This window comes from Littorina saxatilis, linkage group LG4 (genome assembly GCF_037325665.1).
Source record: "Littorina saxatilis isolate snail1 linkage group LG4, US_GU_Lsax_2.0, whole genome shotgun sequence".
NCBI classification, from domain to species: Eukaryota; Metazoa; Mollusca; class Gastropoda; order Littorinimorpha; family Littorinidae; genus Littorina; species Littorina saxatilis.
The window spans coordinates 27,986,653-28,014,152 of NC_090248.1; the positions used below are offsets into that span (position 1 = coordinate 27,986,653).

Consider the following 27,500-nt stretch of genomic DNA (forward strand, 5'->3'; position numbering starts at 1 on the left):
CATAACGTATATACATTCACTCTTTTAAGATTTTCTCAGATCTTGGGAAGTCCAAAAAGAGAGAGTCCATGTTAATCATCTACATACACTCCGCGTTATTTTCTTGCCGGCTTTAGTAGTAATTTTTGTGACAGACTGATAAATAGTGTGGAGAAGCCACACGAACAAGAAAGAAAATCGATTCGTTTGGAAGCTTATGCCGCTATCAGTATCTTGGATGCGGCTGTCCTCCTATTTCTCTCACGCACCCCCCACCCCTACCCCCACACCCCACCCCCTAAACCCACACCCCACCCCTAACCCCTCCCACATCCCCACCCCACACCCCGGCCAACCCCCATCCCACCCGCACCGACCGCCCCCCCTCCCCCCCCCCTCAATGTATCTCACTCTGTTCAGTCCCCACAGTTTATCATAAAGTCTGAATTATGGGTTAGACTTTACCAAACCAAAACGCAGTATCGCTGCATTCATTGATGTGGTAGAAAAAGGTCACTTTATGCGAAAAACCGCCCCCCCCCCCCACCCACCCACACACACACACACACACACACACACACACACGCGCGCTTCCCATCAACACCTTCGCCCTAAACCGGCTCTCCCTCCCCCCACCCCCACCACACCAACACCCCCGCCCCTCCTCCTAGTGAATTTCGCGTGTGTCGAGTAACAACAATGGAGACAAAAAGTTCTACATTCTCGTAATTCTCAAACCGCTCCTGTCACAAAGAAAGCAGAATGAGTAAAAGAAATATAAGAAAGAAAGAGATAAATAACAAGAAACAGAATGAACAAAAGAGAGTCAAAGAATTCAAAGAAAACAAGAAAATTGTAAACTGATTTTGAATGCAAGCAGCACTCTGATTCGCAATGGGTGTTGCATTATTTTGTTCTCATCCACAGCAACGATCTGATACACATGTAATGCGAGCTGAACGGTAAATAATTTAGCTCTGCAACGAAATTGCAGACGTTGTAAGAGAAGACACCTCGAGATCTTTGTTTGTTTGTTTGTTTGTTTGTTTGTTTGTTTGTTTGCTTGTTGGTTGGTTGGTTGGTTCGTTCGTTCGTTCGTTCGTTCGTTCGTTCGTTCGAATGTTAGTTTGTATCTTTAATGGTTTGTTTCTTGGTTTGTTTCAGTAGTTAATTATGATTAGACTTCCTTTATTCGACAGCTTCGGGCTGCGACATTTTTTTTGACACGTCAGTTACGGGCTTTCAATCCCGAATGCTATTTCCGAGTAGCTACGAACGTAAACGGAATTTCCGATGTGTACGGATGCTTATTGATTAGAGTTGTCGTTCGTGTCTCACTAACCCAGTACACGGTAGCGCTGGAATGAGTGCAATCCGAGCTACGAACTTTGCCGATTGCATTCTAGAGATGATCGTCACTGCTGCAGGGTCAATGTGTGAATTAATACGATAGAGCGAAAAGAATTGCACTCATCACTCGCTCAATCCATGCTGAGGCTTACAAACTCCCAGCCTGCAGAACATCATACAGCAGTCTTTCTTCCGAGTGGAACGCCCTCCCACCACAGGCAGTATCATCAGCCTCGGTGGAAGCCTTCAAAAGTGACAAAACCCAGATCTAGACACCATGCACTGCAGCAGAAGACCTCTTGTACACCAGAGTTCCCATTTAATTGCCAGAAACACATTCACAGATACTTCAATATGTTGTTACTGGACTCCGAGTGCCTTTTTAGTTTCCACAAAATACTATAGCACTGATGATATAACGTGATCAAGTTCAGTTAGATCTATAGACTAAGTTGTAACAGTTTACAGTCAGAAGCTTTTAACAATTTTTAGATTTGTAATGACCAAAGTCATTAATTATTTTTAAACCACCAAGCTGAAATGCAATACCGAAGTCCGGCCTTCGTCGAAGATTGCTTGGCCAAAATTTCAATCAATTTGATTGAAAAATGAGGGTGTGACAGTGCCGCCTCAACTTTTACAAAAAACCGGATATGACGTCAATCATCAAAGGTATTTATCGAAAAAAAAGAAAAAAACATCCGGGGATATCATTCCCAGGAACTCTCATGTCAAATTTCATAAAGATCGGTCCAGTAGTTTGGTCTTAATCGCTCTACACACACACACGCACAGACACACACACACACACACACACACACACACACACACACACACACACACACACACACACACATACACACACACATACACCACGACCCTCGCCTCGATTCCCCCTCTACGTTAAAACATTTAGTCAAAACTTGACTAAATGTAAAAAGAGAGAAAGAGAGACAGAGACAGAGAGGGACAGACAGAGACAGACAGACAGAAAGACAGACAGACAGACAGGCAGAGACAGAGAGAGAGAATGGGGGAACAAAGAAAAATGAAAAGAAAAATCAATGAGAGTTTTATTCGGAGGGATCAGACACATAATTAAAAACAATCAAAACCCTGGAAATTTACGAACAGAGGACTTTACAAATGGACAAATAGACAGACGGATAGAGACAGAGACAGAGAGATAGACTAAGAGACTGACTGACTGGCCGACTGACTGACTGACTGACTGGCTGATCTTTACTACATAAGAATAGAGGTTTTAGGCACAGCCTAGTCTTACAATTTGTCCTTTCTAGGGGAAAGTCGCTAAACCTGGAACAGTTAAGGAGAAACAGCCGTACCAGACCAAAAAATGGATATTGCAAAGCGTTCTTTATATTGTCACATACTAGACTCTATCAGTAAATAAACGAACCACATAATATAAAATAAAAGTCACGCAACTCATCAGACTGATCATAATAAAAATGTCTGCATTTGTTCCAGGTTGAACGCATGGGTGTGTAAAGTGGAACACTGTGTTGTCAAACTCGGAACACATACAAACACACCCTGACTCTCTTTCTAGCTCTGTCTGTGTCTCTCACACACACATATACACCCACACACTCTCATTCACACACAAACAAGCACACATTGCCACACACACAAGATAGATAAATACGTCATAACATTTTGAATAAGCCATTAATTTATCTAAATGTCTTTTTTTCAACATCATATTTTGATTTTTAGCAAGGAAATAACAAATCGGATAACAATTTAAGCCTAAAATGTAAAACAAAAAGATAAATAATGGCTAGGTCTAAAAAGGACTGAGAAACAAAACCTTAAAAAAAAGGAAAAAATAGGTAAAGAACCGAGTTCGCAATGTCCTTTGTCTTCTGCTGTCAGCGCAGTCATCGTGTGACTACTGTGTGCACTTCTGGCACTATAACATATCCTCAGGGTAGTTGGTGCCACACATGAAGCAGTACCACGACATTTCGCAGCTTCATTTGTACCCCTCTTCTGTTGACAAATAAATATAAAAGGGCTACCTGCCCAATTGACTAAATGTAAAAATCATTACTCATAAAGTCTCAAAGCAAATAACTAAGAACAGATTTAAACTGATTTTGCAGACACACAAAAATTGCTAAGTACAGACTTCGAAGTCCTTTTGTCCGCTGCTGTCAGCGCAGTACTCGTGTGCCCACTGTGTGCACTTCTGGCACTGTATCATGTTCTCAGGGGAGTTGGTGCCACACATGAAGCAGTACTAAGTGCTTTCCTCCAGGATAGAACGCATCGTCGAGAATGTTCTCCTTTGTTTCCTCTGATCAGAATATATTCCCCTCTTGTTTCTCTGAGCAGAAGATTTGGTAGCTTCATTCTTTCCTCTTTTCTGTTGACCTGCACGCCTTTTTGCGAGTGAAATCTCCAGCTTTTGCTTGTAAGGAGAAGATGTGATGATTTCAGATTGGTTTTTTTCGTGATGTTCTCTTCGACGAGTTTGTGGGTGTGCGTTGCAGGACATCAACAGCAGGTAGGCTTACATTTGCTGCTGAAACCAAGCAATCATAATGACCAGAATCTCCATGTCCAATCAGTGTATAAAACAACGATGGGGGTGACGTTGGTAAATTTATTTCAGCTTCAAGAATGCTATTGAATAGTTCTTGTTCTATCTCTGGTGTTAATGTAGAAGGTCTTCCTGTGAACTTTACTTCTTTTTGTGCACATTTGTGTTTTTTTCCTTCTAAATGACTTTTAAGAGTTGTGACAGTAACACCATATGCTCTTGATGCGCAACGCAAACCCATATCTCCGTTTTTCACTGCCGACAAAGCGCAGCCCATTTCTTCTGGTAACCACCACCGTTCGGGTCTCATAATACTGTCAAACAAATTAATCAATCATTCAATAAAACTTATAGAAGGGAAACACACAACAAAACCGAAAAGAGATTTGAATACGTGAATAAAACAGCAGTGTTCTATATATTGTTTGATGAGGGTAAGATGGAACAGATTGCGGCAAAGCTGGATCATTGTTCCATGTTTGCCTCTCTTATGTGTTCCATCATTGCCGCATGGCACCTGCATGGATTTCGCGTTTTTTTGTTGCATACACGTGACGTTTCAAATCTTTTTCTCCGTTCAAATTATTGCAAATATATGAAGGTTTATCACAGCAATCAACATTTTATGTGAACGTATATAGATAAAGAGTAATAATACGAATTGTAGACGGTCGAAATAAGAAGAAGAAGGAAGAAAAGTTTAAAAAACGTACCATTTTTTTTGTTTTGCCGCGGTAGTCATTTTTCTTGCTGGAATAATATCAAGGAATGTCACTAGACATTTCTGCAAAACAATTGTTCATGAATTGTTCCCCGTTGATCGTATATTGAGGTGTTCCAAGTTTGCCGACTGTTCCGGGATTGGCGACGTTCCCTTACATCTAAAGCACAAACAATGCAACACATCATACAGCTATACAGTTATAACATATGCGCAACAACCAAATATACGGAGAAAGAAAAAAAAGCTAAATGAAATGGAATAAAAAAAAAATTCCGCGGAAAACAGTTCGCTGTTTTTCTCTTCTTTTCTGTCTGTCTGTCTGTCTGTCTGTCTGTCTGTCTGTCTCGCTCCTCTATTCCTCACACCCTTCCCCTCCAAAATAAAAGACAGACAAACAGGCAGAAATAAGCCCAGAGACAGCGACAAACCAAGAAAGAAAGAAACACACACACACACACACACACGCACACACACACACACGCACACACACACATGTACACACACGCACGCACACGCACACACAAACACACACACACACACACACACACACACACACACACACACACACACACACACACACACATGCTGATGGAAAGAAGAAAAAGACATCATTATGTGAAGCACTGGCAAATCTCAAACCAAATCAGCAACCCTGTCGTAACGGAGTGTTTGAGTGGCCTACGCAGAACGCTGGAGTAAGAGAAATAGAAAATCAAGAAGCGATCTCAACAGGTCCTATTTCTATGTCTCTTCTTTTAAACTGTCCGTTATTTATATTACAGAACTAGTACTCTCTCTCTCTCTCTCTCTCTCTCTCTCTCTCTCTCTCTCTCTCTCTCTCTCTCTCTCTCTCTCTCTCTCTCTCTCTCTCTCTCTCTCTCTCTCTCTCTCTCTCTCTCTCTCTCTCTCTCTCTCTCTCTCTCTCTCTCTCTCTGGCTCTCAATTTGGCATGCATTTTTCTTTCTCGAGCATAGTAACAGGAACTTTGTCATTTGTCTAACGTAACATATTACTAGATAGCCCACAAGACACAAATTGTTGGAAAGATCTGATTATTTATCGCAGAGACAGGCAGGGGGTCAAGATTACTTTGTAGCTCAACGCGCATAGCTTTCTAAATTAATGTGATTTGCATGTGGGGTGTAATGGGTATTTGTGTGTGTATGCGTGTGTGAGTGTGTATGCGTGTGTGTGCGTGTGTGTGTGTGTGTTTGTGTGTTTGTTTGTGTTTGTTTGTGTGTGTGTGTGATTGTGTGTGTGTGTGTGTGTTTGTGTGTGTGTGTGTGTGTGTGTGTGTGTGTGTGTGTGTGTGTGTGTGTGTGTGTGTGTGTGTGTGTGTGTGTGAAAGTACGTGCGCGTCAGTTCATGCATGCGTGCGTGTTTGTGTCTGCGTACGTGCGTGTGCATGTGCCTGCGCGCGTGTGAGTGTATGAAATTGTGTTATTACAATTAGGGCATACTGCCCATCCTGCCAGCACACAGAAAAACTCCCAACCTCCCTCCCAGCACCCAGAAAACGCCCAACCTCCCAGCACCCAGAAAACGCCCAACCTCCCAGCACCCAGAAAACGCCAAACCTCCGAGCACCCAAAAAAACGCCCAACCTCCCAGCACCCAGAAAACGCCGAACCTCCCAGCACCCAGAAAACGCCAAACCTCCCAGCACCCAGAAAACGCCAAACCTCCCAACACCCAGAAAACGCCCAACCTCCCAGCACCCAGAAAACGCCAAACCTCCCAGCACCCAGAAAACGCCAAACCTCCCAGCACCCAGAAAACGCCAAACCTCCCAACACCCAGAAAACGCCAAACCTCCCAGCACCCAGAAAACGCCAAACCTCCCAGCACCCAGAAAACGCCAAACCTCCCAGCACCCAGAAAACGCCAAACCTCCCAGCACCCAGAAAACGCCAAACCTCCGAGCACCCAAAAAAACGCCCAACTCCCAGCACCCAGAAAACGCCAAACCTCCCAGCACCCAGAAAACGCCCAACCTCCCAGCACCCAGAAAACGCCCAACCTCCCAGCACCCAGAAAACGCCAAACCTCCCAGCACACAGAAAACGCCAAACCTCCCGGCACCCAGAAAACGCCCAACCTCCCAGCACCCAGAAAACGCCAAACCTCCCAGCACCCAGAAAACGCCAAACCTCCCAGCACCCAGAAAACGCCAAACCTCCCAACACCCAGAAAACGCCAAACCTCCCAGCACCCAGAAAACGCCAAACCTCACAGCACCCAGAAAACGCCAAACCTCCGAGCACCCAAAAAAACGCCCAACTCCCAGCACCCAGAAAACGCCAAACCTCCCAGCACCCAGAAAACGCCGAACCTCCCAGCACCCAGAAAACGCCAAACCTCCCGGCACCCAGAAAACGCCCAACCTCCCAGCACCCAGAAAACGCCAAACCTCCCAGCACCCAGAAAACGCCAAACCTCCCGGCACCCAGAAAACGCCCAACCTCCCGGCACCCAGAAAACGCCCAACCTCCCGGCACCCAGAAAACGCCAAACCTCCCAGCACCCAGAAAACGCCGAACCTCCCAGCACCCAGAAAAACGCCCAACTCCCAGCACCCAGAAAACGCCAAACCTCCCAGCACCCAGAAAACGCCCCACCTCCCGGCACCCAGAAAACGCCCAACCTCACAGCACCCAGAAAACGCCAAACCTCCGAGCACCCAAAAAAACGCCCAACTCCCAGCACCCAGAAAACGCCGAACCTCCCAGCACCCAGAAAACGCCCCACCTCCCGGCACCCAGAAAACGCCCAACCTCCCAACACCCAGAAAACGCCAAACCTCCCAGCACCCAGAAAACGCCAAACCTCCCAGCACCCAGAAAACGCCAAACCTCCCAGCACCCAGAAAACGCCAAACCTCCCAACACCCAGAAAACGCCAAACCTCCCAGCACCCAGAAAACGCCAAACCTCCCAGCACCCAGAAAACGCCCAACCTCCCAGCACCCAGAAAACGCCAAACCTCCCAGCACCCAGAAAACGCCAAACCTCCCGGCACCCAGAAAACGCCCAACCTCCCAGCACCCAGAAAACGCCAAACCTCCCAGCACCCAGAAAACGCCCAACCTCACAGCACCCAGAAAACGCCAAACCTCCGAGCACCCAAAAAAACGCCCAACTCCCAGCACCTAGAAAACGCCAAACCTCCCAGCACCCAGAAAGCGCCCAACTCCCAGCACCCAGAAAACGCCAAACCTCCCAGCACCCAGAAAACGCCGAACCTCCCAGCACCCAGAAAACGCCAAACCTCCCAGCACCCAGAAAACGCCCAACCTCCCAGCACCCAGAAAACGCCAAACCTCCCAGCACCCAGAAAACGCCAAACCTCCCAGCACCTAGAAAACGCCGAACCTCCCAGCACCCAGAAAACGCCAAACCTCCCAGCACCCAGAAAACGCCGAACCTCCCAGCACCCAGAAAACGCCCAACCTCCCAGCACCCAGAAAACGCCCAACCTCCCAGCACCCAGAAAACGCCCAACCTCCCAGCACCCAGAAAACGCCCAACCTCCCAGCACCCAGAAAACGCCAAACTCCCACTTCCGATCATTATTGGACACACCAGTGAACACCCATCACCTACTTTGAGTCAAAAACTATACAGAGGGTAGAGAACCTAGAACCCCCCCCCCCCCCCCCCGACACCTTTTGTAAAATAAAACATGCCTGGACGTACCATAGAAGATGCATAGTAACAAGAGATGGTCATCAACTTTGTGTGATAGGAAAAGTACGTATCAATTTCAGGGTATATGACAGATATATAACTGTGTGAGCTGCTATAAGATAAATTCATCCTTTGTGGACAAAAAGGAAAATGAATGAGAAAAAAAAGTAAAAGAAAAAATAAGCAGAAAAAGTTGAGACATAAAGGTCTACGTGAAACTTCTGGGATAAACAACGTAATTATTCATTCTTTATAGGCGCACTCGCTCTCAAAATTGTTTGTGCCCCAAAAAGAAAAAAGTCGCGTGAAGCGAAATGAATACATTTAGTCAATCTGTCGAACTCAAAAACTGAAAGCACTGTATTTTTTTCATTTTTTACTGTGCTTGTTTTTAATCCAAACATAACATATGTAATATTTTTGTATTCAGGGAGTGTTGAAGAATACAATGCAATTTTTGAATGTCTAATTGAAATTTTAATTTCAGTTACAATTTTGATGATTTAAATGACAAAACTCATTAATCAGTTGTTGAGCTTCCAAGCTTAAATGCAATCCCATAGTCCGGACTAGGTGAAAGAATGCTTGACCAAAATTTCAATGAATTTTATAAAATAAAAAAATAAAAAATGAGGGCGTGACAGTGCCGCCTCAACTTCCACAAAAAGTCGGACATGACGTTATCAACGACATTTCTCCAAAAAAATCACACAATAATCTGGGTATTTCATCTGGGAGAGTTTGTATATAAAAGTTCATGAAGATTCATGAAGATCTGTCGAGTAGTTTTCTGGTAATCGCTCTACACAAACACACGGACAGATAGAAACACACACACACACACACACACACACACACACACACACACACACACACACACACACACACACACACACACACACACACACACACACACACCACAACCCTCATCTCGATTCCCAGTCTATGTTAAAACATTGAATCAAAACTTGACTAAAAAAATGTTTTTAAAAAATATATTAGAAGAAACAGAAACAAACATGAAAAGTGTAGTTATTTCTAAGCACACGCACAAACATGAAAAGTGTAGTTATTTCTAAGCACACGCACAAACATGAAAAGTGTAGTTATTTCTAAGCACACGCACAAACATGAAAAGTGTAGTTATTTCTAAGCACACGCACAAACATGAAAAGTGTAGTTATTTCTAAGCACACGCACAAAAAGAGATTGGCTGATGCTTTGTGTGGATGCACTCAGTTTTTGTTTGACATATCATTTTAACTTATTTTCACGAAAACGGTTATTACTTTCTGGGCACTCTAACCATAAAAGGAACAGCGTGTTGTGTTTTTACTGCCTGTATAAACACTCTAAAAGATGACAATGCAGCTTTTACGCAGGAAAGGCTACAGACAAATAATTGGTATGGCATTTGAACACGCACACGAAAAATCCACTTATTGACTTCTGACGATCGAATCTGCAAACCATTGTCTGCTGCAGTTGCTATTGTCGTTTTACGTGCTTGGGAATGTTTTCAGTGTAACTGAGGTGTACCGGAAAGAGAAGACGATGACCAAACAGATCACTTACAGTAATGAAAGGACTTGCAAATGGATGCTTGTTTGCTTTAGTTGTGTCCCAGTTTGCGGACACAGTGGAACACTGCCCCCTCCCCACACACACACACACATACACACACACACACACATACACACACACACACACACACACACACACACACACACACACACAGTCATAAACACCCCAATATCAGTAAGCCCAGTAGGCCCGTTTCATCATTGATCCTAAGCCGACTGAACCGATCTGTACTTTTCCGACTTTTCCGATATCGGTGACGTTTTACACCAGTTGTACGCGGCTTAGGGGTGTGTATGACCTTTCTACAAATCAATACGTGGATCACGTTTGTAACCACGTTTTTGTCACGCAGACAAAACAAGTTTGTTCGCGTTAGTGCGGTGCCTGGGGAGTAACAATAAGAAGAGATTTTTATTTGTTATTATTATGACGGGCGCCATGACCTGGTGCATAAGACGCCGGTCTCCCAAGCGAAAGGTCGTGGGTTTGAATCCCGGCCGCGTCTGGTGGGTTAAGAGTGGAGATCGTTCCAACCTCCCAGGCCAACTTAATATATGTGTAGACCTGCTAGTGCCTTATCCCCCTTCGTGTGTACACGCAAGCACAAGACCAAGTGCGCACGAAAATATCCTGTAGTCCATGTCAGATTTCGGTGGGTTCTATTGTAGAAACACGAAAATACCCAGCTGGCTTCCCCCGAAAGCGGCGTATGGCTGCCTAAATGCCGGGGTAAAAACGTCCATACACACATAAACACCCACGCACTCGTCAAAAAGATTCAGGCCATGAACGCAGAAGAAGCAGGTGTTTTTGTATGTTGCTTGTTTTTTTCCTGATCTCCTGGTCTCTCTCTCTCTCTCTCTCTCTCTCTCTCTCTCTCTCTCTCTCTCTCTCTCTCTCTCTCTCTCGCTCTCTCTCTCTCTCGTTCTCTCGCTCTCTCTCTTTCTCTCTCGCTCTCTCTCTCTCGCTCTCTCGCTCTTTCTCTCTCTCTCGCTCTCTCTCTCTCTCTCTCTCTCTCTCGCTCTCTCTCTCTCTCTCTCACTCGCTCTCTCTCGCTCTCTCGCTCTCTCTCGCGCTCTCTCTCTCCCTCTCTCTTTCTCTCCCTCTCTCTCTCGCTCTCTCTCTCTCTCTCTCTCTCTCTCTCTCTCTCTCTCTCTCTCTCTCTCTCTCTCTCTCTCTCTCTCTCTCTCTCTCTCTCTCTCTCTCTCTCTCTCTCTCTCTCTCTCTCTCTCTCTCTCTCTCTCTCTCTCTCTCTCTCTCTCTCTCTAGAGAAAGAAAGTATAAAAGTATGAAAAAGAGAGAAAGAAGGGAAGAAAGGAATGATTGGAAAAGGAAAAGAAAGAAAGAAAGAAAGAAAGAAAGAAAGAAAGAAACGAAAGAAACGAAAGAAAGAAAACATTTCTCAGACAGATGTGAGGTTCCTGATGAATCGAATAGATCAGTTGACTACAATAACAGCAGCAGCGGCACTATCAACAACATTGGCGAAAAGGTCTGCATTTTTGCCGAAGAGAGAAACGGGGGGAGGGAGGGAGAGAAAGAAAGAAAGAGAGAGAGGGAGAGAGAGAGGGAGAGAGCAAGAGAGAGAGAGAGAGAGAGGGCAGAGAGAAAGAGGCAGACAGACAGACAGACAAGTCTCATTCATGTGCGATGTATTTTCCGAAGACAGAGAGAAAGAGAGAAGGGAGAGAGAGAAAGAATGAGAGAGAAAAAGAGAAAGAGACGCACACATACATGCACGCACGCACTCATGCTGGTACGCATGCACGCACGAACACACACACACACACACACACACGCGCGCGCGCGCGTACACACACACACATACACACACACACACACACACACACACACACACACACACACACACACACACACACACACACACACACACACACACGCGCGCGCGCGCGCGCGCGTGCATTGACAGAAAGAGACAGAGCATCAAAGGGTGAAAGTATTGACTATCAAGATGAACACTTTGATAATCAAAGTTTTTATTTGTAACCACATGGTGTTTCATTATTAGTCGAATACATATTCCCACATGTTCGTGCTGACGAGATGATGACCATAGTATCAGCAATCTTAATTAGTAGGTGGACAGGTAGTGAAGGGCTGGTTTTGTCAATATTTTACAGTACCGGGAATCGAGACGAAGGTGGCATGTGTGTGTGTGTGTGTGTGTGTGTGTGTGTGTGTGTGTCTGTCTGTATGAGCGCGCGCGTGTGCATGTTTGTGTGTGTGTGTGTGTGTGTGTGTGTGTGTGTGTGTGTGTGTGTGTGTGTATGAGCGTGTGTGTGTGTGTAGAGCGATTCATAGAAAAGCAATGGACAGATCTTCTTGAAACTTTACATGTGAATTCCTCCAGATGTTATCCCCAGACTTGTTTTCTCTGATGACGTCATTTCCGGCAATTAAAAGAATTTGAGGCCGGGCTTTGGCGACCACATTTTTCAAAATCAAAATGATTGAAATGTTTGTGAAATAATTTTTGACAAGGTGTTAACTTTGAGATTTTATTTAAATTTGAAAGATTCTTAAAATCAATGAAATATTGTGTTTATTAATAGTCTAAAAACTCTAATAAAATCTGAAATTGTAATAAAAGATTCAAAAATGATTGCATTGTCCTTTTTTTCATTTCGTGATTCCAAACATATGTCATGTTTATTCGGAAAATGTGCTCAAAATTAAAGAAAATCGGTCATATGTTCATATGCTTCACGGATACCAGCGCAACTCGCCTTGGTCGCCGGGTTTTGTCTAGCAAAGCTTTACTTAGTGTCTGTGATGACTGATCCCGGGTTTTCGATGTTGATTTTTTTTGTTTCAGACCAAAAGATTGACTTCAATGGTCTCATGCTGCTTTAATGCGACTTGTTTTTGAGTACTTTTTTTTTATTCTCCAATGATGTATATATATACATCATCCATAGATGCAGTTGACAATGCGTGGTGAGGAATGTGAGGGAGGGAGGGGGGAGGCGGTTCTTATAGGCAGAAGAACTCACAACACACTCCAACTCCCCCCATCCCATGTCATATTTCTGTGATATCATCTCTCTGGAGTTTGTTTTCACTTTTCCATTTGGTTGCCAACAGAACAATTGAGAGCCGGATCTTGTGTGCGTAATTTCTGTATCACATGTTCGTGCTACAGTTCTGTAAGTTTCTAAACCTGGCGCTGTTCGCAAAAACAGCAGGTTTTACTATGATGCACGCCCGCACACATTCAGTGTGTTGTTATATTGGAGTAAGTTACCAAATTAAAGACGTACATAACATACCCAAAAAAAAGACTGCGAATCCCCATTTACAAACCACTTTTCTGTTACCATGGGAGCACTCTTTCGCTTATGGCTCGAGCGTTTATATAGCAATTTTCTCCAATTCCCCTACAGAATTGACAAGTGGCGTGTCCAATTTCAGGCGGGCAAACCGACAGACGGAGGCATTTAAAAAATTATTAAGGATCTATGAAATGGTCCTCATGGAAAGAAAATACCTTTAAATTTACCCTGGTAAGAATAATTGCTTTGATTGAACATTGAATTTCCCTTTTGTTTAGCCATGTGACGTCAGAGTCCGACCAAAATATCCTATTTAGGCGGCTAGTGCATGTTTGTGTGCGTTCAATCGTTAAAACTAACAGAAGTTCCAACCAGAATCGATCGATACATAAATGTTATTTGTATTTTTGACCAAAATATGACATTTGACATAGACCTCAACAGTCTTGGTTCACCTCGACCGCTAATGCGGTCTCGGAGGAACACTGACGGTCTTGATCTGTGTACAATGTCCTATTTTGGTCTTCTTCTTCTTCTGCGTTCCCGTTGCAATAGTTTGGTCGACAATACAAATAACGTCTTATATATGGGTGATGTTTTAAAATGCACTCGATACACTCGACATTGCACTGTGAAGGTGTAAACGACCACGCTTGTTTACTGCCGTGTTGTATCCTGCAGGCGTTAGCAATTTACACCATTCTGCGCGCTCCTGCCAATCAAACTACCCAAGCGTGAAACAATTTCCTGATAGAAGGACCTGTGAAGATGACAAACAAAACAAAACACGGGAGAGATTTTCATGGAAGGCGGTGACGGAGGTGAGACCGGGAGGGTGTGAGATTACAGTGTTCTAGATGATCGGACGTGTAGCAAAAAGACCTGTACGCGTACGTGTAGATATTGCGTCACCCGTGACTCACTTTTTTTTTCCCAATGTTCCAAATCATACGTTGTTTTGCTGCCACCAAGACCGTCTGCAGATCTTGGCAAACGCGTGACGTAAAACCTAGATTTGATGACGTTACCCGTACACGTTCGATCCGTACACGTGCTGAAAAGTGCCACATCTAGATCTTGCTAGTAAATGGACGAGGGGGTAAAGGGGCGGGGAGGAGGCGGGGGGGGGGGGAGAGAGAACTAGCTCTCAGCGCGTCTAAGGTTAGGAAGATTTTTCTTTTAAACAAGAATTGTCGTTATTGGAACGTTCTATTATTGACAAAACAAAGCGTTACATTTAAAAGTCTGTAAATGTATTTTCTTATTTTTTAATAACGTTTTATTTTGTCAGTAATTAAACGTTCCAATAACCTACAATTCTGGTGTTTTTCTAATTTTGGAACGCTAGCAGTCTATCGATATCTGTTTTTGGATTTAAGCTTAGGAAGTATTCTCCTTCTGCATTAGGATAAATATACCTTAATTTCTTCATTCCATTCTTTTTATACCAGCCTGAAGAAGTCAGCTACATGCCAAAATATTGATATAAAAGTACCAAACCTGGTTTTCTTTTTACTTAATTTCTTATGGTGAAAACAAACTTGTTAACCACCACAGATCCGTCAAGGCTTTTACAAGAGATAATAGCACCGTTACAATTGGACACATAATAATAATAATAATAATAATAATGATAATAATAACTGGACATTTTCAGTTTAAGTGCCTAACCTATGGCTCTAGGCCTTTTACAAAAGAACATATACAAAATATACAACCTACATAAAACAATTAATAATACGGACAAAAATCACCACATGTACTGTTCACACAATATTCATATATGCTATACACACTGTATATACACACATACCCAGCGAACACTTTCAACAATCATACCAACTTTAATGGAGAGGAGTACGTGCAGAAATGAAATGGAAAAGACATTAGGCCGGGTTGGTGTAATATTGTGTGAAAAAGAAAGTTTTTAACTGTTGTTTGAAAGAGCTGAAAGAGGTGCAGTGTCTGACAGAAAAGGGAAGAGAGTTCCAGAGTATATACCCCAAAATCAAAAGCCTTACTGCTTCTAGTGCATGTTGGGATCGGTTTGGTTTATTCGTCCCGCTGGCTGCACGGGTTCTGTTCCGCACCATACTCGTTTGGAGCGACGTGTTCCGGTTGTAGATAGTCGCTATTTTGTCACTTGCTCTGGATCGCGCACGAATGTACGTTGGTCAGTCAGACCCTTCTCACAATACATGTATCTGGCGCATCGCGTCATACAAGGTTGAATGAAATGACACGGGAAGGAATGCTTTAGTTGGGGTACGCAAATGAGTGCAATTTATTTGTGCAGAGTTGATAACAACGTAAGAGTTACCTCACTTTGTTCGAGTCATTTCCTGAACTCTCTTGTCATTTTTACATTTAGTCAAGTTTTGACTAAATGTTTTGACATAGAGGGGGAATCGAGACGAGGGTCGTGGTGTGTGTGTGTGTGTGTGTGTGTGTGTGTGTGTGTGTGTGTGTGTGTGTGTGTGTGTGTGTGTGTGTGTGTGTGTGTGTGTGTGTGTCTGTGTGTGTCTGTGTGTGTGTGTGTAGAGCGATTCAGACTAAACTACTGGACCGATCTTTATGAAATTTGACATGAGAGTTCCTGGGTATGATATCCCCGGACACTTTTTTCTTTTTTTTCGATAAATACCTTTGATGACGTCATATCCGGCTTTTTGTAAAAGTTGAGGCGGCACTGTCACACCCTCATTTTTCAATTAAATTGATTGAAATTTTGGCAAAGCAATCTTCGACGAAGGCCGGGGTTTGGTATTGCATTTCAGCTTGGTGGCTTAAAAACTAATGAGTGAGTTTGGTCATTACAAATCGGAAACTTGTAATTAAAATTATTTTTTTATTAAACGATCCAAAAACAATTTCATCTTATTCTTCGTCATTTTCTGATTCCAAAAACATATACATAATTATGTTATATTTGGATTAAAAACAAGCTCTGAAAATTAAAAATATAAAAATTATGATCAAAATTAAATTTCCGAAATCGTTTTAAAAACTATTTCATCTTATTCCTTGTCGGTTCCTGATTCCAAAAACATATAGATATGATATGTTTGGATTAAAAACACGCTCAGAAAGTTAAAACGAAGAGAGGTACAGTAAAGCGTGCTATGAAGCATGTAAACAGCGCAATTACCGCTACCGCGCCAAACAGGCTCGTCACTTTCACTGCCTTTTGCACTAGCGGCGGACTACGTTCAGTTCCACAGCTTGACTAAATGTTGTATTTTCGCCTTACGCGACTTGTTTTTTTCTTCATCGAAGCAATGGAGAGTCTGTATAATCACTGGCGCTATGTGTTTGCTACAGTTAAACACCATACACCGAATTGGCCTTGCACTCGGCTGTAGTCAATAAAGGAGAGGTTCATAATCGGAGAAAGGAAACAATGAATCAAGAAACCCCAGGTGTACATGTACTTTTGTGGCTCCAATGACGTGTGCATGCACACTATCTTGCTCCTGCCTCTTCCCATTCCTGAGGTATGGCGACCTCACACACACACACACACACACACACACACACACACACACACACACATATATATATATATATATATATATCCACACACGCACACACACACACACACACACATATCCACACACGCACAAACACACACTCACATCCAATTGTATATATGAATAAGATTGGTTGTATTTGTATATTTTGTTTATATTTTGGACTAAATGGTCAGTTTTAAGGCCTCCAGTAAATTCATAAATAGTTGATCCAAACTGGAACACATTGTGCAGAATAGTTTGGTGGTTATTTGTATACCAACCGGAACCAAAATGTTTTCTTTTGTATCTTGCAATTATTATCATCAGAGCTACTAAAGAACATGTGAACGTTCTCATAATGCCATTGTCTTTCGCCTGCACCACAGACAATGAAAAGATACTGTCTGTTCTGCCGCTTTGTGCACAACCGGAACGTCTTTTGAATCCTCGCTGACAAAAAGACTCCAAACCGGTACATGGTCTAAATCAATAATCCAATTACAAGCTAGTCTAAACCTTACTGGTTGCTTTTGGTACAATGAAAACATAATTTCTGCATTAGTCTCACGCCACCTGACAATTTTTGTGGTCTACACAACTTGATGTACGACAAAGACACCAAAACGTGTCAAAAACGAGCATTTTCGTCACATAAAGCATGCTTGTTGACTGTCTAGACTGCCGGACATCATTTCTATAACATTTCAATGTAGTCTAGCCATTCTGAGACGTGATGCGTCAAATATTGTGAGAAGGGTCTGACCAACCAACGTACGTTCGTGCGCGATCCAGAGCAAGTAAAGAAATAGCGACTATCCACAACCGGAACACGTCGCCCCACACGAATATGGTGCGGAACAGTTCCCCACCCGGGGCTGAATTCAGCTTCACACAAAAATCCCACGCAGATAATGGTCAGGCTTTCGATTTTGTGTGTGTGTGTCCAAATGGAAGACTTTTCTAATAATTAAGACGTGAAAGCCTGTGTGGGTTTGTGGCGATTTACAAGATGACCCACCCACAAAAAGAGGCTGTATATTGTTAAAGGCACATTCCTTCCCGTGTAAACGATGCGACTCGCCGTCTAAAATCTGGTCAGGTTTTTACATGGGATAAGACCATCCCTCCACTTGGACAATTACCTCAAATCAACCACCTGGGTGCGTTCTGTGCAGAATGGGGACTTTGCGCTAAATCAATCTCACAACACTGGTGCTAGTTACAAAATCACTTTGGCCAACAATAACAACAACAAAATACCTATCCCGCACAGACAGCCGCAAGACTGTAGATTTTTGGTACGTGTCCAAATGGAGGGATTTTTTTATGCCGTGCAAATGTGTGAGCGGATCAGTCTTGACTTTTAAGAAGATTCACTCGACAAAAAATAAGTATCTTTACAGAGAGGGCAACTCGAAAAAGGGCTGTGACTGTCTGTATGGAAATTAAGATGGTTGGTGTGAGGGATAGCTGCAATAATGGCTTTCTCCGAAATCGGCGTATGGCTGCCTAATACCCCTGTCACACTAGGGCTGCGTTCCCACGGCGTTCCCGCGGCGTCCAAGAAAAATGAAGAACGCCGTGGAACGGCGTTCCTACCACGCGCTTACCAGAACGCCGAGCGACGGCGCGTTCTTGGTGCATGCTCAAAGTGCGCGCCGTTGCATGGCGTTCTTGGCGTTCACGTCAGATGGAGATGCCTCCGCGCTGCTCCGCCGCTGTAGGAGACCCTACTGCGCGCACCTCGGCGTTCTTCATTAATTTTTTCTTGGACGCCGCGGGAACGCAGCCCTAGTGTGACTGGGGTTTTAATGGCGGGGTAAACACGGCCATACACGTTTATACCCACTCGTGTAAAAACATGAGTGAACGTGGAATGAGAAGAAGAAGAAGAAGAAGAAGAAGGGTTCTGAGAGTCGGTGTTCAAAGATAGTTTGTGCTGACGGGGGGAAAGCTGCGTCGGGAGGTGAGGGGGGAGAGGGGGGTAGGTGCGAGGAGGTGATGGCAAGAAAGAAGGGGGAAGTTGGGAGAAACGAAACGTTTTCCACAAAAGACTCAGGGGGCAAAGCACTTGTCGCAGATGTCTCATTAATTGCGACACGACAGGGAGATTTGTTGACAATCTGCAATAACTAGTGCGCTTTTGTGCCTTTGTCTCACTTGCAAAAGATATTGCACAGGCGAAAAGCCATCTAGGATCTGCAACGGGCGAATGCTTTGTGTTCAGTCTCTTGATCTATTACCATGATCCATCGAAGACCTTATATTATAAAGGTCTAAACCGGAAGAAAAAAAGGCTTGAAATTTCCCTTTAATGCCGAAGGCAGTCTTTTAACTACTGAATTGCATTGGACTTTACTTCGTTCAGCTGATCAAAGAAAAACGCACAATGTTCAAACATTTAACACTGAAACTTGAATACCTACCGCTGTTCTCGAAAAGCGCAATTGTTTAAAAGCAATGACATTTTCAACACGGGTAAGATAATCTTCTTTTGATTCTGAGAAGCGATTGTATTCGGCAGATTCTGTTTTTAATCAGCGTTTGATAGCAATGATGGAAAGAGAAAGTCCGACCTGTCGTTATTTGCGGTAAGATCCGTGTAGGGATTTATTACACTACCAAAACAAAATCGGGAATACACAGACATGAGATTTTCCCCGAGTACGCAGTACTAGGGCCCAACAGATTTTAATTGTGTGTCTGTCTGTCTCGACTTAACAGCTTATTGCTGGGAAACTACTGGGCGCAGTTCGTTCAAAAGTTGATACACTAACTTGATAATAGGTCCGATTGATCTTCTTCTTCTTCTTGGCGTTCGCAGAGGTTACACTATCAGTCCAGCACTGGTGATAACTGGGCGAGCGCCATTTTCATCTGTGCTGGTTGATTGTGTCATCATTTGCGTAAGTGCGTGTACCCGTGGTTTGTTAGAATGCGCCGTGCGGCCCGGGTCCTCCGTCTTCAGCATTCGGGGTTTTCTGTCGGGGTTACCTCACCCTTAGCTCATGGCCCGTACGTCCTACCCTGAGAGCACAGGGGGGAGGATTTTCCGGGATCCCACCCGGAGCCAGTTTGGTCCGCGGCCGCAAGCGGCTGATCTCCATATCTGAAGACCGTTCCCCTATCCGCCACCCGGGGACGCGCTGGGTTGGGGGTGGTCGCCCCACTGAAAATCCCACACTGGGTTAAGAAAGATCAGCCTGTCCCAGGTCCGATTGATCGTATTAAAACTTCATACTGTTACCTGGGACCTAAATGCGAATTAATCAACAAAAACGACTCTTAACGGTGGGCGCGATTCGCGGTGGGATAGAACAGCCAGCGACAGCGACACCAGGCTTTGCGTGCGTGCGTGCTTTGCGTGCGTGTACCACTGTGCGCGAGGACCATAGGCATTTGAGTTCACTGGCGAATGATAGAGTTGGTGGCTTGGTGGAAAGCGTTTCCGACTATGGCGAAGGTGATCCGGGTTCGATTCCCGGCATGGGCTGTCTATTTTTTTTATTTTTTTATTTTTATTTTATTTTTTATAATAAATTCTTGTTTACTATTGTTTATTATGAACGTTTTAATGTTTTATTTTACTGTAATAATTTTTTTAATTGTGTAAAATAAATAAATAATTTTTTTTTTTTTAAATCCAAGGGATCCGGGTTCGATTCCCGGCATGGGCGGTCTATTTTTATTTATTTTTTTTTAATTCTTGTTTACTATTGTTTATTATGAACGTTTTAATGTTTTATTTTACTCAAATAATTTTTTTAATTGTGTAAAATAAATAAAATTAAAAAAAAAATTTAAATCCACGTGCACAAGACAAAAACTTTCATACTGGGGGAGCGAGCCAGTCTGAAGAGTACTCGGGTCCAGCGCCAGCGTTTTTTATAATATCAATTTTAGTTGTTGAAGGGAATAACAACAACAGACACAACAGAATGTTGATTAGATTTTTTTCAAAATCACCTTGAGAAAAATCTGAAAGATTGGCTTGCAAGCGGATTTTGTGAAAGACATTCACGAAAACGGAGGTTCTGCCACATCAAGAGAACGCGAAGTACCACGAATCAAAATTGGCACAAAACGTTGAACGAGTGTAACCCTTTACTCTCCCTCTCTTTGTTGTTCATCAGGGGAAACAAAAGAAGGAGATTATTATTCAAAACGTGGTTATTACAAGAACTGGTTTCCCTCAGATATCTGCTCATTCTATTGCCGTACACACACACACACACACACACACACACACACACACACACACACACACACACACACACACACACACACAGAGATTTTGCAGCACGTCCAACGAAATAACCTTTTAACGCCCAATGTCGTTAATTGCATGGGGGATGCTGCAGAGAAAAAAAAACTGCCCAGAAAGGACTGGTTTCCCTCTGGTATTTTTCCCTCTTTTCACGTTAAACACGCATATAGTTTGCACAGTAAGGACATATTCTGAACGCAGTGCAATGCGCTCTGCGCTGAAGTTGATACTTCTTTATCTCGAATGAAACTTCACACACAAAAGCAGGGAAAAGACTTCGATATCATCCCACATGTACATGATTTATGATTTAATATTTCTTGGTTGCAAAGGTTGCGCACTACCAATTTTTTTCCTCTTAAAGCAAAGAGGATTTGCTGCCTAATATTTGTATTTTCTTCTCTCTTTTTTCACAGCGGATAAGCCCTCATCGAATGTATACATTGGTTCAAACTTTTTTTATTTTATTTTTTTATTCACATTCATGTTTTACAAAACCATGGAATCTATAGTAAACAACAATAAAGGAGCACAACAAATTAAACTTGTAAATGTGCTCTTGGAGACAACATTACCAGCTATTGTGTTTTCAGCGTAGCAATAGGGTCCGATATTTAGACGAGACAAGTATAATGCCGACGAGTCGAAGACGAGTCGCATTATACTTGTTCGAGTCTAAATATCGGACCCTATTGCTACGCTGAAAACACAATAGCGATTATATAGCTGTTATGACCTTGATTTGTTGTTCCAAACTTACAAAATGACAGTTTTTGCGTCGATGCGTTGATCTCAGGTTTTGATAGCAGACAAACTTCTTACGCGCATCATGTTCGCGCAGACATGCACACCGCTACACGCTTTCTGACTTTGGAAGAAAAACTGACTCCAAGTGCATTCGACTTCACAACACAGTTGTTGAAACAGCTTTTTAAGTTGTCAGTGTATGCTGTTGTCGATAGAAACATCGCCGTGGTACAGATATGTAAACCGGAACCATGCGTCGGCCATTTTTCTCAATATGCTTTTGGATATTGAGAAAAATGGCCGACTTCCGTAGCATTATGCTTTGATGATAGGAAGAGACCATCCAATCACAGCCCCCGAATTCCCCCACGTGTTCATTAGAATAGCTATATAGTAGATTAATGTGGCGGACAGTTTTGTGAATGCAAATTATTCAAAACAATCCGACTGAGACAGCGAAAGCTTTGACCCAGTTTGAACTCTGGCTGAGATTTTGTTGTTAACGAAGAAAAAAAGGTATGTACACTACACCAGCGTGTGGGGCGATCGAGGTCACTGAGCCTTTGTAATGTTACGTCGATATCTCTCCGTCTCGTGGGGCACGGACGGACGTTTCTCGCCCAGTTAACGCTCGGTTTGATATGCAAAACAAACAACGACAAAAACGGTACATTCGTTCTCATACAAGTCATCATCTTCACCACATATCTCTTCACAGTTGTGCACGTGATAAGAGAACCATTAACCTGATCACATGTCAAAACCTCAGCAACCTGGACTCAGGAACCTGGTTGTAAGTAAGACTTTTCTGTTGAATTAATTTCGTAATTGACACCTTTCCCGCTGATCCGCAAAAGTGATTGCACGAAATATACCCAACCCGCTCAAAAAACATCAAGGCTGTTTATTTCTTATGTTTCCAAGAGAAAGGTATCGATCCCTTATTCCATGTAAAAGATCTGAGACGGTGAACGGAATCTGTGCAGGGGATTGTCAACCTCGCCCTGGCGACCACCTCTTAAAAACGTCCACCTGCCCTTTATGACCTTCTTCTTCTTCTTCTTCTGCGTTCGTGGGCTGAAACTCCCGCGTACACTCGTGTTTTTTGCACGAGTGGAATTGTACGTGTATGACCGTTTTTTACCCCGCCATTTAGGCAGCCATACGCCGTTTTCGGAGGAAGCATGCTGGGTACTTTCGTGTTTCTATAACCCACCGAACTCTGACATGGATTACAGGATCTTTTTCGTGCGCACTTGGTCTTGTGCTTGCGTGTACACACGGGGGGTGTTCGGACACCGAGGAGAGTCTGCACACAAAGTTGACTCTGAGAAATAAATCTCTCGCCGAACGTGGGGACGAACTCACGCTGACAGCGGCCAACTGGATACAAATCCAGCGCGCTACCGACTGAGCTACATCCCCGTCCCCTTTATGACCAATCCAAAGGATCCCCGACCAAGTTCTTTCCTATATATACGAGTAATTTAATTTTCTATAACGGCCACTTGTCTATAAGGATCACTTTTGGCGGGTACCTTGGGGTGGTCGTTTTAGACAGGTTCGACTGTACCTTTATCTTTGAACCGTTATTATTTTTGTTTTCCTAAGCACGTTTCCCAAACTGATGTTTCACCACTCCAAATCTAAAAATATTCTGAGAAAAAACACGTGAGAGCTTCCAAGCCGTACACGTCGTTTCTGCTTGCATTTATCAACTCCGCGAAACTTTTTTTTTGTACAAAAAACTCAATACCGCGGACTGTCAAAATGTCTGTAAATCCGGCTAACTACGAAATAAATAGCAGAATTACGGTTTCATCTCTTATTTCATTCTCTGTTTCGTGTCAGTTTCTTTCAGTCCTAATGGGTACACATGAAACAGATGCTGGAAAATATTCATGAGAGAAAAACAACTGAATGTTTCTGCTATGCTACAGTTTTCAGTTTTCTTGGTTTAGATACCCTTTTGGTAATAAAGATTGATTTTGTTTTGGTATGACGATCAGTGTGTTTATTCTGAGAGGCTATCTTTATTATGGCTAAAGAACTGTTTAATTACTTTCAATAACAATTTATCAATTAGAAACACAATTTGAGGCTGGCAGATCCAAATATCTCTCTAATAAAGTCAGAAACGTTAATTTGCACGTATCAAACTCCGTATATAAGCCCGGCTAGGTGTTGTTCATAAAGTTTGAATGATTGCGTCGACCTTTCACTAGTGGTTAAGGTTTACACATTGCTTCAAAGAAGCCATTTTTCTAAATGCCCACATACGAAAAGATTTACTTGACTACACACACAAAAACTGTCACAATTAAATTTCGGAGTTGGGCGCAAACACACACACACAGACACACACACACACACACACACAAACACACACACACCGGCACTCACACACACACACACACACACACACACACACACACACACACACACACACACACAAACACACACCGGCACACACACACACACACACACACACACACACACACACACACACACACAATCAAGCTATTTAAAAGCGAGTGCCTAATGAAGACCTGTCATCGCAGACAGAAGTGTCAATGCGAGTATGACTAGACACAGACAAAGACAGACGCACGGAGAGAAAACACTGAAATGTCTTCGAGATAATCCATGACAACATGATGACACCTCAACAACAACAACAACAACAACAACAACAAACAGAGAGCATGGAAGTTAACAACAACCACACGCACCAAACCTCACAAACGAACTCACAAACACACACACGCCTGCGCTTTACGCACGCATGCATGCACACATACGCGCGCTACCGTACACATGCATTTACGCAGATTCACAACACACACCTACGCACACCCGCGCGGACATACGCACGCAGGTACGCACTCACACACATACACAGACGCACGCACGCGCGTGCGCGCGCGCGCCCTTTTCAGACAGACAAACAAGAAAGCGAGAGAGAATTTCTTACCATTTTTTTGCCTTGGACCACTCCCAGAAATTCACTTCAACTGCAGATAGGAACGCGGACTTGTTCTGTCGCTGGTGTTTTTCAGCAGCATCACGAATTTACATGATTATTTCAGTTTTTCTTCAAGTTCGGATTATAAAGGTATACTCCAGCGTCGAAAGGAGTGCGTCCAGTTGATCTTTCACGAAATGTCAGAGACTTTCTCTCGAATTTTGTGCCGGCTATATATCGACCTTTCGTTACATTCTTAAAATAACTGCATGGGCAAGAGTTTGTTACCTCATATCCGAGCGTTGGTCAATAGCATATAACCTGTCGCTTTTTTACAATATCTAACAAAGAAAAATACATGTACATTCACACCTCCAGATGGTCCAGTTCTGAGGTGAAAATGCTTCTCTTGACAACACGACGATGAGTTCAGGTGAAAACTCGTGATGATCGAATAAGCTTCCAAGCCGGTACACACTATTTTCCAGAACCTGTCAAATTTTCAACAGTCTCACAAACAAATTCGCAGGACCAGATGTTCCAGTTTTCGTGCAGTGAAGATGTTTCCGCCGATAGCTCTCCATCTCTGCAGAGTTTGTCCCAGCCTCGATGGGGGTGCTATTAGGCTGGTGACAGATTGCTCGTCAAACCGTGTTCAACCACACTTCAGTGTTCCGAAAGTGATCGAAGCTGTTCTCTCTGCTTGTGTTTCGTTCGCTGCGACTTTCACGTCTCTGTTGTGTAAATGCAGCAGAAACAATATGTTGGTTCTGTTCGATCGGGTTTTATTTTCTCCTGTTAACAGAATTTTACTCTGCTTAAAGGAACTGTCGCTAAGGCTTTGACAGCTCTGTAGTGTGATGGCAACAGAAACAAGACTTTGACATCTCTGTACCGTAATGGCAGCAGAAAAATGTATTACAGTCCGATTATGTTTATTTCATGTTCCTAGTAATGGAGTTTTAATCTGCGTTAAGCAACTGTCGGGGAGGGTTTTACGTCTCGATCTGTAGTAATGATAGCAAAGGTATCTGGTGGTCCGAATATTTTCCTGATTTGGACTCTGCTTGTAGGGGGCCTACAACTGGTGCTGGGTCTATCTCGTCTCTGTAGTATAATAGCAAAGAGATTTGCCCATCGGAGTATGTTAAACAAAACTATGCTTTCCTGTTGAATAAACCGTTACTGCTGCTGTTGTTGCGTATAGCAGGTCTCTGTTCATAGCATGATACGTAGAAGAAGCTATCTGTTTGTCCGAGAATGTTAAAGGCACAGTGCAGCTCACAGCATTCGTTTTGCGTTTTTGTTGCAGCTGAGTGCATTTACAGTTCAAAAATCCTCCTATGGTAGTAAAACAAACCCAAAACTACCCAACGACGACATCTGTGAAGCTCGACAGTTTCTTGTTCACGCGAGTGCATAAATTAACCTAGTTATTACGTGGTGTTTGGTCGGAGTTCGATTCAACTGAGTGATTCCGGCCTCCATTTTGTTTTACATAAACTCATGATGACGTCTGACATAGTTTGCTAGTGACGTGTCTTTTTGTGCATGATGTGGTGATCTACCTGATCTAAATTTAGATCCAAAAATCGGTCAAGACCAGCCGGGTCCGAGTACGAAATTAATTCGTAAAAAAATCGCAGTTCTTGACTCTTTGGGTGCAAGTCAATGAAACTTGGTAGTTCTTCTAACGGATAGCTGCCTGAGGTATGACTAAAAGCCCCAGGGGCTCCGTGCACCTGGATTTGACAAGTTCAGTACCTTTAAACAAGACTTCTGACTTTCCTGTCTAGCAACACTTTACTTTCCTGTTGAACAACGCTTCACTTTCCTTTTGAACAACGCTTCACTTTCCTGGTGAACAACGCTTCACTTTCCTGGTGAACATCGCTTTACTTTCCTGTCTAGCAACACTTTACTTTCCTGTTGAACAACGCTTCACTTTCCTGGTGAACAACGCTTTACTTTCCTGGTGAACAACACTTCACTTTCCTGGTGAGCATCGCTATACTTTCCTGTAGTTGTTGTTGTTGCTGCTGTTGCTGTTGTTGTTGTTGCTGTTGTTGTTGTTGTTGTTGTTGTAGTCTTCTTTGAAGGATGACACCAGAAAACTTCCACGGGTCGGAATATTCTTTAACAATATATGATTGCCTTATCACTGAAACTAAACTCAGCAATCGCTGTTGCCCGCTGCTACTGCTACCGATACGTATCTAAGCCTTTGGGTCTTCTGTGTAGGTCAGGTAGTTGTAGAAGCCGCTTGATGATCACACTGTATTTTCCTGATGGTAACACTGTATTCCGCTTTGAAGTCTCGGGTAATAGCAGCAGCGATCCGTTGCTAAGTCATTTAGCCGATACTATCAGACCGTTTTTGCAGACGCAGCCGCTGACACAACTCAGCAAAGTTCCTTGCGGTGGGTGGTACGTCTCTATCGCACACCACTACTACTGCTCGACGGCCGTTCGTGGCGATTTCAGAACTCGGTAATACATCTCCCTCCCTCCCACTTCCTCCCTCCTTCCCACCTTGTTTTATTCTTCCGGAATTGTCTGCGACCACCAGGAAGATGCGGGTTATTTAGGTATAGGGGGGTTGTCGGCGATGCTGTGTCATTGTCTTGGCGTCTTCTTCACTGAATGTAGTGCCCTGGTCAAGCTTGGAGACTGTTGCTTGTGACCGATGTCCGTTCGAACATCGTTGTTCAGTTTAAAGGCACAGTGCAGCTCACAGCCTTCGTTTTGCGTTTTTGTTGCAGCTGAGTGCATTTACAGTTCAAAAATCCTCCTATGGTAGTAAAACAAGCCCAAAACTACCCAA

General features: G+C 43.4%; 1 protein-coding gene across 1 annotated transcript in view; it reads left to right on the plus strand.

The window, feature by feature from the left end:
- LOC138965549 (serine/arginine repetitive matrix protein 1-like) overlaps window positions 1-8,229 on the plus strand; it is a 15,669-nt gene extending 7,440 nt beyond the window's left edge. The window contains exon 4 of the mRNA XM_070337733.1: window positions 6,098-8,229. Within this exon, the coding sequence (XP_070193834.1) occupies window positions 6,098-8,229 (2,132 nt within the window). The remainder of the gene's footprint in view (window positions 1-6,097) is intronic.
- Window positions 8,230-27,500: the final 19,271 nt, after the last annotated feature.